Raw genomic sequence first — 14,447 nt, 5'->3', positions numbered from 1 at the left:
CAGATTACTTCAATTTAGTATTTTTTCCCTTTTCAGTCTGAAAACGTTCAGTAGTGTCAATGCACCATGCTGCGTTAAGTGGGTCTGCCCAGTGTAAAGGTAGCGTTCAAGAGCCTCTACACATATAGCTGACTACAGCCTATGAGATTGAAGGCCCAGATAATCTGCCAGGTTTATGATTGCAGTTCAGATTAAAAACTCTGAGGAGCTGATTTTACACACTGAGTCTGAACCAGTTAGAGAGCAGGCAGCTAGAACTAGAGGCTCATTTGAGCATGCATGCAAAGCTAACGCACTGATTTCTTAGAAGTCAAGTCCGCAAAACAAGACCTTTAATTTTACGCGTGCCATCCACCAAATGGGGCAGCTCCAGACATAAGAGTCTAGACGCAGGTAATAAATGAGGAAGTACTTCCACTATAAACTTCCGAGTTGAAAGTAAACAGGATAGCTGTGTCCTGTGAACATCTGATACTAACCCTGCAAAGTTGAATAATGATCTCAGAGGATATGGGATATTATGCATTCACAACAAATACCAAATAAGGTTCATATGAATGGCAATTAGCCTAATTCGCTAGGGTTACCTTCCTTTCAAGGTTGCCAGACACACGTAATTCTCACGCTGATGGGAAAACCGGTTTTATTTCATTTTTTTCTGTTTCATCATGGTAGGCAGGATGGCAGGCCCTCTCTCTACCCGGTCTGCATATTTATGGAGTGCGCATGTCATTTTTTAGCTGTACTGGACTAAACAAGTATCGCATTTTCCACAGATGTTAGTTCACTCTTCTATGGACAAAAAATTGACTTTAAATAAATAAAAAATAATTATTGCAAGTTTTTCAATGAGATTTATTTAGAGAAAGGTCTGTAAGAGGCTCTTCCTCTGCAAAACTGGCCGAACTGCCGCCTCGGACATCCTTCAGATGCTCGTCGATCCTCATTTTCTCAGCTCAAACAGCCGTCGCCTGTGATCGTATCGGCAGAGAATCATTGATAGCTGGCTTCCAATGGAATGCGGTTGGACCAGAAATCGCAGCCAGGCAATGGCTGCCAAGTGTGTGAGGGGTGGAAGTAACAAATTATTATTTCTGAATTGCAATTAAATTAAATGGTGAATCAAATAGAATGCAATCAAATGAAGTGCTTCATCAAATTAAATACAATTATCCTAAATCAAGTATTGAAGTGTTAAAACACCATCAAATTAAATAATCCCTCAGTGATAAAATAGAATTATTTTCATAACATTTTATCTTTGTATTTGAACGCCTCAACATTTAATTATTTCCTAGCAGTTTAATCAATAGCGATTGATAGCACTTTATTTGATTCAACATTGAATTTATTTGCCATTTAATCGATCATTTAATCGAGTGATTCATGGCATTGCAGTGGCATTTAAATTCCGTTTCAGACAGACCTGCATGTTCAAGTTGACCTGCGTGCCAAAGCTTGCCTTGTGTTCACCTTTATGTGTTATCTGATGTACAACACCTGATGCACATGGCTTGATTTTATTTCCCACAAAACAAAAAAAATGTTTTTTAGCCTGTTTCTGCTTAAGACCGTATCTGAAACAATTGGGTGTAAAAGCTAGATTTAATCAGGACTTCATTTAATTCTGCTGTGTGATTTCCCTTTTCCTTTGACTGTGTTGGCCAGCTACGTACAGCATTATTATCATGCTTTAAATAATTTGTAGGCTTATGTTAGCATTCTGTGATAATGAGATCAACTATAGGTATGCCTAATATGTGACCCTTAGTGCTTACAATAGCATTCTGTTATTGAAAAGACAACACCCTGTGTTCTGATTCGTTGACAGCATGGCATTTTGGCGTGTGACTTTGTTTGAAGTCCTGTGTGAAAAGTTGGGGAGGCAGGTGCAGTATCGCTTGCTCGGGTGAACGCATCTGGACTGCGTGCCGTGGCAGATGTCGCACATCTGTTAAGAGATTGCCTTTGGCAGCTGCTGATTGCGACGTCCCAGTCTGCAGACCCGTATGAATCCCAGCAGCACAGGGCACTTGGCGGTTCTGAAACGAAGGGCAGTTTCCACGGGAAACGGTGGCGCCCTGAATGCCCTGGCATGGTAGCCTACGCTCTTATAAAGTCTGTTTTAGGCAGTGGGTCAGAAAATGCCAGCGGTGTAGGACGTGTGAAGTGTGGGTAGGCTGCACATGGGGCTTTGTGTGTATTTTTACACCTGGGCCACCCGTGCCCACAGCGTGAAGTGCAACCTGGTCTCTAATATACCGGCATGGAATAATACAGAAGTGTCTCTATTTGATATTGTCTAGATGTGTCATTTCATTTGTAAAATAAGTGCACTGTGACTGCCCACAAATCTTAACTCATAGTTACTTCATTTCTGTCTTCTACTTTAATATGAGAATCGTGTGTTATTCTGTCTGACCTTGTAAAGAGCATTCAGAATGCAGTTGGGGATGTCCAGCTGGTGGTGGCTGAACTGAGCGCGTGCGAAAAGCAGGGGGACCTCGCCGGCTCGGCCTTGGAGCCGCGCTGAGGTCAAGCGCGTGAGGACAGCGGAGCCTGCTTTTTTTTCCGACCAGGGAGGACTTGTTATTTCAGCGTCTCCTTTCCCGAATGATCGTTTTCCTAAATACAATTAGTGTTTATTTTGCTTCAGCTGCAAACTGTGCTGTAATTGTCACGCGGCCACGGATGACAATGCGTTCATTGAAATCCGAACGGTTTATGCGCCATCGATATGCCCAGAACAGAACCGGGCCCTGTTTCGTACATGACGACGTTAAAAAACGGGACGGATCTGTGTCTGCTATTGCATCATTCCTCTGGAGCCGGCAGCTGCGCTCGGCGCAGGGGACCAGTTAGCCGCCGCGGCGCAGTCGGACGTGAAGATGACGCACCGCGCTGCCCGTGCCTCCAGGTTATTGTTTGGCAGCCTGTGTCCTCACCTTGTTTCACCTCGTATCCTGCGCTGTGTGGGAATGCCGGCCTCCTCCGCTGCGCTTCGGGCCTGGGTTCTCTGCGCTCTGAATGCTGATGCCTGGGGGGGGGGGGGGCGTAAAACAGGGGTGCATTTATTTAGGGGGGCGCACACAGGAGCGCTCGCTGTGCGGGTCCCCATTCAGGCCTCAACAGCTGGGGCGGCGTCTCCTGAATCACGCATTGTGAGCGCCGCCGTCACACAAAAGCACCGATTGATGGGAAGCGAAGCCATCGGCCTCTGTAATTCTAACTAACTGTCCTAATCTTTCCCTTTTTCTCGGTAAGATGGCACCCATCCCTGGGAAAGAAGCTCAGAGCTAGCTAATTGCGTTGGGTGTGAAAGTAATGAATGCCTTGGGTTTGGGTGTTACCGTGGTTTTTATACTGACTGTTATGAGCTCGGTCTTTTTCGTTTGTATGCCTAATGAAGTTTGCAGTAAGGCAGTGAGTGTTATGCCTTCGCATTTCGGCTGTATTTCACCTTTCAGTACTGCAAGCTCGTGCATCCTTTTTTAAGGCCGGGATTTAACAAGCTTCGTCATCACAAAACTGTTTCCTGTTCTTTTCATTCTGTTATGCATTCTGCCAAATATGCAGAACACGACTTTCCTTTAGAATTTTTTTTCTGTTTATTCTTCTCATGTTTCTCATGTGGAAAAAAAATGGATGATTGAATGTACTGTATGTGTACACAGCTGAAGTCAACCACAGACCACAGACAAACATTTAAAAAATAATATGCATCGCAAACAGGAAGTGCATTTTGTACACTGACCCCACAGTATATTTTCAGAGACTGAGATCTTACTGCTGCTTTCAGCGTCTTTGCTGTGACTTTGCTGCAAATACAGGCTATCTGGGCTGCTAGGTTAGCATAGAATTGGTGGGTTACAGTATTGCCTAAATATGGTTTATTTTAGAAGAAGAAGCAAGTAAAACATTCCTTTATCATCCAAATTCAAATTCACTCTGGATGGACAGCAAACAGCCTCCAACTGGCCTGTTTTCACTATTGTATTTGTGAGTTTGTTCTGAGACCTCCAGATATGTGTAAATATCGGTTACTGCTAGACAATAGGCCATTTATTTAGGCCATTTCCTGTTTTGAACCAGAAGAGAAAAAAGCTCACTTCTCTCTTGGCTGACTAGGCAAAGGGCTTCCTCCAAACTGAGCTAACCTACTGTATGGCTGGTGTCTGCTTGTTTAAAGACAAAGCCGTTTTGAGAGGGATCAATTGAGGTCAGGCAAGCTTTCAAATGATTTATCATTCCAGTCCATAGCCATCAAGTGACATTTAAAAAATGTAGTATAGTTCCTAGTGATGGGTGATATTTGAAACGTGTCTATGGTATATCCTCTGCACTTGTTTAATAGTTAAGGTGAAGTAGTGCTTCTAGGGTGACACATTAGCATATGCGAATTTGGTAGCTATCCGGTGGCTTTTTGAATATTATGAAAAGCAACTCATCCATTTTTATATATATGTTAGCCTTGTTAAAACTATAACCTGTGTTTGCTTCTTTTTTTCTCAAGCAAGGAAATGGCATAGGCTTTGTTTCGTCCATCACAAATGAATTATTAAGTGAATATGCATTTTTAAACACTTTGGAACTTGAGATCTCATTCAGTTGGTTACCCTTTCGCCCCAGAATCATTCCATTTTCTTCCACACCGGTGGTTCAGACAGCATCTAAGACAGGTATCTGACAACATGGCCAGAATGAAGATGGTGGATCAGAGGCTTCTGAAAATGCAGCTCACAGCCATTCAGACCATGCGAATGTTAATTGCGGAGAGAGCCAGCATGGTAATTTAGAGTGACAACGAGAGATGTTGGCCTGGGCGGTGGTTATTTGGGAAATGGTAGGAACTGTCCAAAAGCCTTCCACCTGAAATGAAAGGTTTGTCTTCCCTTCTTCCTGTCTTCCAATCCAGGGTGAAAAAAACAATGGATTTGATGTACTCTACCATAACATGAAGCATGGCCAAATATCAACAAAGGAACTCTCTGAATTTATCAGAGAAAGGTAAGGCAATCATTTGTGTTTTTCTACGTTCATTTGCATGTTTCTCTACACCTCTCACCTTAAAATGTAGTATTTCTACTTTTAAAGTCGATGTCAGTGCAGAAATGGCAGTACAGCCATGGTAACCAAGACAAACAGTGCTGTTGATGCCCCTTAGACATTCTCTGGCATACAGTGTTAATTTAGAGCTAAATTTGAAGCAATTATTAGGCTCTCTTGAATGATGCCCATTTGCTCATTGAAGTCCTATCATTCATTTTAGCTTTGTCCGATTGGGAATGTGGATTTTTTGGAAATTATAATTAAATTGCTTGTATTTACTGTATTCCGAATTAATCACTTGTCCCTCCTCCCAACACAAATGAGTGACATTTAAGTGAAGGGTACATTTTTCTGGAAAACAAATGAAAATAGTTGGAAACTTCAATTATTGAACAGGCTGTGACGTCACCAGCCTAACCATTATATAGCTAATGTGTTCCAGACAAACCAACTACGTGCTTGTTTTTAGCTTCCCAGGTGTATTTCCTGTTAGCTTACATGTCTAAATTAACTACAAAGTACCAAAGGCAAACTATGCATAATTTCTTAGCCTGTGTTTACAATCAAAGAAGTTTCCTCCTCCATCTTCAACCCTAACATTGCTGGCTGGATAGCTAGAGGTAACATTAGTACTGTGAAATGAGCAACCGCGAGCAACAATGAGAAGGCAGACTCGATTATAGCTTAATTAATTCCATTATGTTGAACGTAATGGTGTTTGTATCATTGGAACTTTAAATTTTGAAATTTCAGATCCTTGCTGAAATCCTTATTGTCACCAGCTTCACACTGCCAGTAACATTACTTACAGGTCCAACAGAAAACAAGCCAACTCCTAAGTTGTTTATAATCTCCTTTGCTTATGTCTGCAGACGGCGCAGAAGAAAAGCAATTTCAGGGTTAACTCTAGTTCTTGAACGAGCTAGTCCTTTTGCTTTGCTGTATCTGGACTACTTCGCTAGCTAGCTCTGCAGCCACACCCACCCCTCCCCACACAGAAAACAGCGCCACACCCAGAAATGTCCCAAACACATTTTATAATAACAGGTACAGGTGCACGAATTTGGCGCACGTGCGTAAAGGCAGAGATTGCTGCATCATACATATGCCTTAGCATGGTTATTTTATAATATTTTATAGGTAAAAATCCTGCATACTATGCCTTTAACATATTATGTTTGCAGTTTTGAACCTGGCTAAACGCTTGCGCTCTATCAAATGCCCTGGAATCTGCATGGCACTTGACCTTTTACAGAAATGCGAATATTCCTGCAAGAAACTTACTATTATCTACTGCTTGGTTGTTCTGTTATTCGTGCTTGTGTGTGTGGCGCTTACCCTGTCACCACTGCAACCTGAGATTCTGTCAGACAAGTGGCATCAGTATGTGTCTGCTAGCATCGCCCCTCCCTTACCTGGTGCCTGTTAATGGGCACAGAATGAATGGCTGATGGAGATTCAGCTCGTGTGTTATGTGGTAGATGGCAGTTCGGTCCTGGTCATTGAGGACCACAGTCTGAGGGGCACTTGACCTCCTTTCTCAACTCTTATTTCAGTCACGGTCTGGATAGAGACTATTCAGCCTCTCCCAGTCCTGAGAGTGCCAGTATTGCCCCCCCCCCCCCGGATTGTGGTTCACTGGGCCCGTATCTGAGTAGCCCGTGGTATCAGCAGCTCATTCTAAACGGGCACTGGGGCTCTTTAACAGTAGTTGCACGTACCCCCAGCGGGTGGTGGGCCCATTGATTCCGGACTCGATTGTGACCGTTTCCTGCCTCTTTGTAGTCGCGAGTGAGAAAGTTATGTCTTTTATCTTAATCATTTCCTCTTCTGCTTGCATGAGATGCTTCATAAGCAAAATGTGACTGCCGAGCGGTCGCTGCCGGGCATTTTTTGGCTTTTCCTGTGTGTTTCCAGGACAGGGACTTTTCACTTGTACTTATATTTTCTGCCACAAAGTGGAGCTGCAGTATATCCTATCAGACTTCTGAGAAAAAATGGTCCTGGAAGCTGAAAATTTCACAGGGAAGTTTGTTTTAAATTTGACATTGCAGTATTAAAGCAGCACATATTTAAATGTTGACATAAGCAGTTCTTTTTTGGCATTTACGTTTTCCAAGCTTATAAAAGGAACTAGTATTATGAATACAGTGATTGATGAAGTCATGAGCAGATGTTGAACTGTCTCAAAAGGAGGCCAGATCTGAATTGTTTAATATGTAGATTAATTCTACAGTCAGCCTTAGCAAACAATGCCTTTCCTTTGAGAAATAGCGTGTTCAAAGAAAGTATTTAGCAATGCTTTTGATCTCCTATAGAATTGCCCAGCAGAATTGCGTAGCAATGTAGCTGTGCTCCCATTATTGTTCAAGGAAAAAAAAGGCCATAAAAAGTTGACATTTTTGTCATTCTTTCTCATATATATATAAAAAATTTTTAACAATGTAAAAGTAGTTGTGGAACCCTTAAGCTACCTTTCTCACCGTTGACCCTGTTGTCATGCATAATTTGCTCCCTTCCTCAGGTCAGCTGTTCAGCTCAGGGCTCCTCCCTTTACAGGAACTCAGTGTTCACAGTGGGCTGTGAGGGCAGCCTGCACCACCGCCTGCGGTCATGCATGCAAACTGCTCGTCAATAAAATGCCACACTGAAAAAAAAAAACTCAAAATGAGTCAATCATAAGTTTTTTTTTTTTTTTAAGTCTTATATTTAGACTTAATGTCTTATTTCTATGACTTTTTTTGCTAAATAAGACAAAGCAATTGGCATTGAGGTTAGACAGTTTTTCTCATTTCAAGATTTGCCAATAGGGTAAAAACAATTTTACTTGTCAAACAATGTAATGTAAAACAAGCTTTACTACTTGAGAGAAATAAAAATGTATTTATAAAGATTTTATCTCATCACAAGACTAAAGCACTTGTTAAGATGGCCTTTTTGCAGTGCACAAATGCCTCAGAGGGAGGAGTATTCTTGCACACCTGCCATATGAGATGTTAAGCTTGACTATCAGGCACTGTTTATTGTTCTTAGCTGCACTCTGGTTTCGCATACAGGTGGTGCTTTTGTTTGGCAGCTCTAGAATTTATCACCTCCTTGTTCAATGGTACTCAACAGAAAGGAAGCATGGGTCTAATTAATTTCATTTGTGAGTTTGTTTGGTGATGGTATAATTGGATACAGTGTAAGTCGCTCTGGATAAGAGCATCTGCTAAATGCCTTTAAGATGTAAGGTAATGTCATGATGATGGTTTATGTTCCAAAAAAAGTGAAACTTCGATGGTCATCGCAGATTTCACATTGTAGCATTGGTGTAATATAGCAGCAAGATGCTAATGTGGCTGATACATGACAGAAATATTGGAAGAATGTTGCTGCCTGGGATTGTGGCCCCTGCAGCATTCTAATGTGTTCACTGCGGTTTAGCGCCCCCTGGTGAAAGAAAAAAGGCATAATGTAAATAATGCGTAATACAATGCTTACAGTTTGGATCTAGAGGGTATCTGACAAGGAAATGAAGTCAATTCATATGCAAGTAAAAAAAAATATATAAAACTGGGACACAGCACAACATGCATGTGTGTGGACCCTACCCCACTGCCAAATTTAAACAGTCTTTCATAATATAACGGCATCGACAACAATAACAGATGAACAAATACATTCAAAGGAGAACATAGGGAAAATGAAATTACGCATTTAAATTTACTGAACATGACCGCATGCACGAATTTATGAAGAGCATACAGTTGGCTCCTCTAATATTTACACACCTGGTGCGCATATTCTTTGCGTAGCCACAGCGATATGTGCCTTTTACACAGTGTTCTCATCGGAACGTGTGCGGGAGCCGGTCCCCTGTTATTGGAAAGGCTTCTATGGATTGTTATTTCTGCGATGCCATGGACAGAGCGCGTATGACGCCTCGTGGCGAGCGGTCAAAAAAAACTCTCGGTAATTGTAGCCCCGGCTGGAGTGCTCGCTCTCGGCACGGTATACCACCGCGGCGCAAGGGGAGGCCTGGAGCTGAGAAATTAAACCGGAGACATAGGAACGCGTCAGGATGGAACGAGAAGCAGAAACATTGCACTGTGACTTCTGTGGCCTATGCTGTGCAGAGCTTACGTAGTTATTACATTAGACTCAATTGCCTTCATTGGGCCTAATCCGCAAGCAAATGCCGCGCGCGACAATTATTTTTGTTTAATTTGGCCACTTCCCTGTGATACTTAAATGGCTCTCTGACTTCATGAGGGCCTTTCATTTTCTCTCTGCCAGAGATTTGTGAATTAAAGTAATGGCTGCTGTGTCTGTCTTTACCAGAACCATCTGCGTTTTCAGGAGGATGGTTATTATACGTGTCTGTCCATGGTTTCTGCATTACATTCACTTGGCATAATTTACCGCAGACACTCCTCATAAATTGAATAATCATAATTGTTACTCGTGCCAAATATTTTGGGAAGATTTACTTTTAAAAGGTTGTTTTCCCCCTGTAGATCTGAAATGCAACTAGAACTACTGTCCAGTTACTGTGTTGGGGAGGGTATTGAGGCTTCTTGAGAAGGCTGGAAGAATTTAAATCAGTAGACTTGTTTTCTCAGCACATACACAAGGATAGAAAGTGCATTTGTTTTTGTTTTTCCCCCTACCAATATCAATAGTATATATTACAATTGTAGAATTGCTTTCTTAGTAAGTGACTATTAACTGGTATTACTGTATAACTATACATGTAGCTTTATATGTCTGCTGTTTTTTGTTCCTTCTGTTGAATAAATGTCTCGCGTGAAATAAATTTTTCGTCATGGAGAAATCTCTGTTACCATCTCGCTCTCCTTCCGTGATCAAAAGACTGCAGCGGAACTTGAAATGTATTTGACATAAATTATTCACAGTCTGAGCAAAACAATGTTTTAAGTCTTGTGAGTTCTGTCAGTTCCATTCAGCATAAATGGGGAGTTGGTGAAGCAGAGTGAGCTCATTTTAACACAGATCGTTTTCCAACTTGAATCGAAATGTATCTGCAAGCGCCCAGCCTATTAAACCGTGCACTTCGTGCCGTAGCTTAAATATTTGAAGAATTGTATTTGTTATGTACATTTTTTATAGTTTCTTTTTGCAGGCCTTTCTTGCATGAAGTGTTGTTATAGAATTAAAAGTGAAGTGCTGCTGTCGTGCGCTGATTGTGTTTCTCCTCCAACAGGGCTACCATTGAGGAAGCATATGCAAGATCAATGACCAAACTGGCCAAATCAGCTAGCAATTTCTCCCAGCTAGGGTAAGTTTCAAGGGTTCCGTTCCATAAAGTAATACATCATGTGTGTGTGCGTGCCTGACTGTCAGGCATTTATTTTAGTTAAACTCGAATACACCGCTGACCTCCCTGTCTGGACAGAATTTCTAATTGTGATTGGACAGGAGTGCTGCGGGGTGACACATAATTGGCTGTAGCCTAAGCCGGGGAGAGAGGGCTTCATTCAACAAGGCGGTTCCCGTCTTACGTGACCAGGCATTCAAAACTGGCAAAAATTAGGGAAGTGTTCCTGGAACCCTGTATAATGTCAGGACTGACAGTCACCGTGCTGCTGAGAAGTCGATCGGTGATGGGGTTTCTTACTGTGTTTACAATTCTCCTTCACCAAATTACCATGCCTGTCCATTGTGCAGTATTGCATGCTTATCCATCACCTCAGTGTCAGTAAATGTGCAAATGCTTTTTTTACACCTTACATTTATCCATGCATTAGTTGGATATGTTTTACAATGTCATTTTTCTTAATTTTGGATCCATTCAGGTGGGTACCGGGCCACCCATAAGTGCTGCTGAATGTTTTCAGTTGGGCGGGGTGTCATAAGTCACGCTCCATCCCCCTTTCTTTGGTCATCGTGTTTTTCCTCCTTGCAGGACCTTCGCACCGGTCTGGGACGTGTTCAAGACCTCGACCGAGAAGCTCGCCAGCTGCCATTTAGAGTTAGTTCGGAAACTTCAGGAATTAATAAAAGAAGTTCAGAAGTACGCGGACGACCAAGCGAAGGCGCACAAAAAGGTCTGAGTCTCGTTCCGATTGCTTTCGTTGGCCAAATGTCGGATGACAGATTGCCGTGCAGCCGTGTCAGCGTAGTGGGGTGCTGCATTGTGGGGAGTTGCATTTTATGGATGTCCCCAGCTTGCGTCATTTCATATAAATGTATGAGGCAACCGGTTCTGTTGTCTCTAGTCAAACATGAACTCTGAATGAGCTGCACTCTTACGTTAAAGTCACACGATGATCCACATAACTCTCTCAAGTTGGGGAAACAAAGGAAAGAAAGCAAACTTCTCTTTTGTATAAAAAGAAGTAATACAGGAATTCAGCCTTCGCTTTTATCTTTTTTCTGAAAAGGAAAGCGTACGCGCTGAGAGCTTTTAGCAGGGCGATGAATGCTGTGTGAAGCGCTAACGTACGCTCACGCGCTGCATACCACTGACCGCATGCCCACAGACATAAACGCTGTGAGCCCGCGGCGGGCGCGTGGGCGTGAGAAACGCGGCGGCCCTGCCGGCCGAGCCTCCGTCTCACGCTAGCCCTCCTCAGACGGTAACCGCCGTGCGGGCGCTTTCAGACGGCGGCTTTCGCAAACCTGAGGGGGGAGCGCGGCAGGCAGGCCTGGAAGCGATTTCCGTCGGCGTGGCTCGGTCCTTCGCCGTTTCCACGGTTCCCTGCACAATGGAGTTCCTCCGTAGGAATTCCTTTTCTCGTTCTGCGAGGGCGAAGTGCCGTGTGCTGATTTTCTCTGTTAGAATGAAGACGGACGGACGGCTCAAATTAAAAGCCTTCAAATTCCACGTTAACGTGGGTGTCAGCTGAATGCGTAATAGACACTACTCCAAGAATTTAATTTACTACTGCCTGGCTGTGCTTTTGTGGTCCATTATGGGAATTATAGCATTGGAATCCTGAGCGAAAACATGGCTTATTTACACCGACATACACATTTTATTTTAAGCGTGGAAGCGTTTCTGTAAATGAATGTGGAATCCCGTGGACTCAGTAGCATTAAATAAAGCACAGTTACGGCCACAGAGGGAGACGGAGGAGAAATGGAACTGATAAAGAGTGAAACAAACAGAGTGAATTATTGATGGTGTGGCCGCTTGTGTTTTCCGCCGGTCATATCCCATGGCTTTTTCTTCCATGTTCATAAGCGGTGGTGGCAGGTAGCCCCCCCCCCCTTCACAGTTTGTGCTGACATGTCTGTATCATCCAACCCCCCCCCCCCCTCCCCCATCCTCTGACAGACGAAGGAGGAAGTGGCGACCACCCTGGAGGCGGTGCAGAACATCCAGACCATCTCTCAGGCCCTGCAGAAGTCCAAGGAGAACTACAACGCCAAGACCGTGGAGCAGGAGCGGCTGCGGAAGGAGGGGGCGGCGCCCAGGGACGTGGAGAAGGTGGGGCCCGCCTCCTAATCGCCAAACGCTTGGCAAAGGCAGCGTCCGCGTTGGCGTTAGCCTTCACGTCACCCTCTCTGTTTTCTTGCCTCTCTTTTTTTCTGCACAGGCCGGGGTGAAGGCCAAGAAGGCCACGGAGTCCTATAAGTCATACGTGGACAAATACGCCTCGGCGAAGTCTGAGTTTGAGCAGAAGATGGCCGAAACCGCGCAGGTAATCCTGGTTCTTGTCGTCTGGCGCTGGCCGCGGTTTCCCCGCCCGGTGTTTTGTCTCCGTCCCAACACGAGCGAGCTGCGGGTGTTCATCATTCCCATGATTCAGCTGGGGAGCAGGAGGCTGTCTGAGCCGGGCCTTTTGGCCGCCTGCTCCACGCGAGCGATGGTAAATCAACATTTCTGTGAGGGCGGTTTGCACCCAGGCGCACGGAGTATCGTAAAATCATAAACACACGATGCTTACGTCTTTGCCGAAATGCGGAGAGGCCTAGGCCTGCTGTTTACAGTGGGGGTCCCAGCACTGATGGAAGCCATCTCTCTGGATTTGTGGTGCTGCCCAAAACCCCGTGGAGCACCCTCACGTTGCCGCGGTGAGCAGGACGGTCCCGTAGTAAACAGGCTGGGTTACATAATTGCGGAGGAGCACAATGTCTGCCTCATTAAAAACCCATCTAGCGATTCTGCGGCAGGGAAAGTAGAAAGAAGATGAGCTTCCTTCCCAGAACAGCGGCCCTTCTGGCTGCAGAGTGAAGGCAGTTCTCCTTTACTACCACACTGGGGGGGATAAGAAGTACATAATACCCATCAAGCAGGCAGGTAATGAAGAGTAGTAAACCCTTTTAAAGATGGCCGCCAATTTGGGTACTCCTGCTACCACACAGGTTCTCTTCCCAAGTCACAGAATATTTCTGTGTTTTTGTGAGTGTTCGGTCTTAATGGCCTGACGCCTGGTTTTAGGGCTTCAAACCGCAACGGAGAACGCGGGTCACTGCTTACACGTTTCAGCTGTTTTCGGTTTGTGATTTAGCCTCAAACTTCGCGAAGCACACGTTTCCTGCGACGGCTATAAAAAGTCCCACAACAGTTGCTATGGTAAAGGAAGTGTTATGTCTCTCGCTGGATGTGTTTGGAGGATGATCGTGTATTCCAAGCCCAGCTCAGTGTGTCATTTTTAAAACATTCCACGCTGCGTCTGAATCATCTCCATCTTATTTTCCCCCTTTAATGGAATCCGTCCGTGAAAATCTGATTAGAAGCATATGCAACTGATTGGATAAGCTAGAGAATTAAAATGAGATCAACAGCCGTTGGCCTCAATATCCCCGTCTACTGCAGGAAAAAAACAGATAGACGCACTGTTTCTAAGTTTGACAAAGCATCTTTTCCCCAGAGAAAACAAAATCACAAGTGTATTTCCTGAAATCAGAAATCAATGGTTCATCTGAAGTTTTGTGTTCGTGGAGTTCTAAACAACACTTGCAGATGTTGAATGTGTTCATATGTTAGTGCGTGTGTGTGTGTGTGTCTTTTTCCATGTGTGTATATTTATATGGACACAATCATCCTTCAATTTGCAAACACACTATGATTATGAAGTTTATGCTTATTTATAGCCATTCCCTTGGTTTACCAAAATATTGTCCGGCAAAGACATGCTAACAGCTGGAAGTAAACATCACCATTAAAGTTGTTTTCGTCCATAACCCCTGTTTTCAAAAACCAGAGATAATACCGCCTCCGCATAGCTTATGCACAGGCCACCCCAAATAATTGACATCTCCTGTTGGGATGCATGCCGGTGGCATCGGCACACGGACCACCCAGGGAGAGGACACGAGATGTGGCTGAACGTGACGTTCCCCTGCGCCCAAGCCCGCCCCCCCCCCCCCATCAAATGAAGAGCCTTTCAGCTTTCACAGGGACCGTCTCTTCTGTGCCTCTAATTTCGCATCGCTAGCCTAGCTCG

General features: G+C 44.1%; 1 protein-coding gene across 13 annotated transcripts in view; it reads left to right on the top strand.

The window, feature by feature from the left end:
- Positions 1-14,447, top strand: part of fcho2 (FCH and mu domain containing endocytic adaptor 2) — a 55,524-nt gene that overhangs the window by 5,898 nt on the left and 35,179 nt on the right. For all 13 annotated transcript variants that reach the window (XM_035390115.1, XM_035390113.1, XM_035390119.1 and 10 more), the window contains exons 2-6: positions 4,916-5,007; positions 10,256-10,330; positions 10,958-11,099; positions 12,332-12,484; positions 12,594-12,698. In XM_035390115.1, the coding sequence (XP_035246006.1) occupies positions 4,916-5,007; positions 10,256-10,330; positions 10,958-11,099; positions 12,332-12,484; positions 12,594-12,698 (567 nt within the window). The remainder of the gene's footprint in view (positions 1-4,915; positions 5,008-10,255; positions 10,331-10,957; positions 11,100-12,331; positions 12,485-12,593; positions 12,699-14,447) is intronic.

The sequence above is a fragment of the Anguilla anguilla genome, chromosome 14, assembly GCF_013347855.1.
Source record: "Anguilla anguilla isolate fAngAng1 chromosome 14, fAngAng1.pri, whole genome shotgun sequence".
Classification (NCBI taxonomy): domain Eukaryota; kingdom Metazoa; phylum Chordata; class Actinopteri; order Anguilliformes; family Anguillidae; genus Anguilla; species Anguilla anguilla.
The sequence above is the reverse complement of the archived record's forward strand: the minus strand, read 5'-3'. Positions and strand labels throughout refer to the sequence as shown.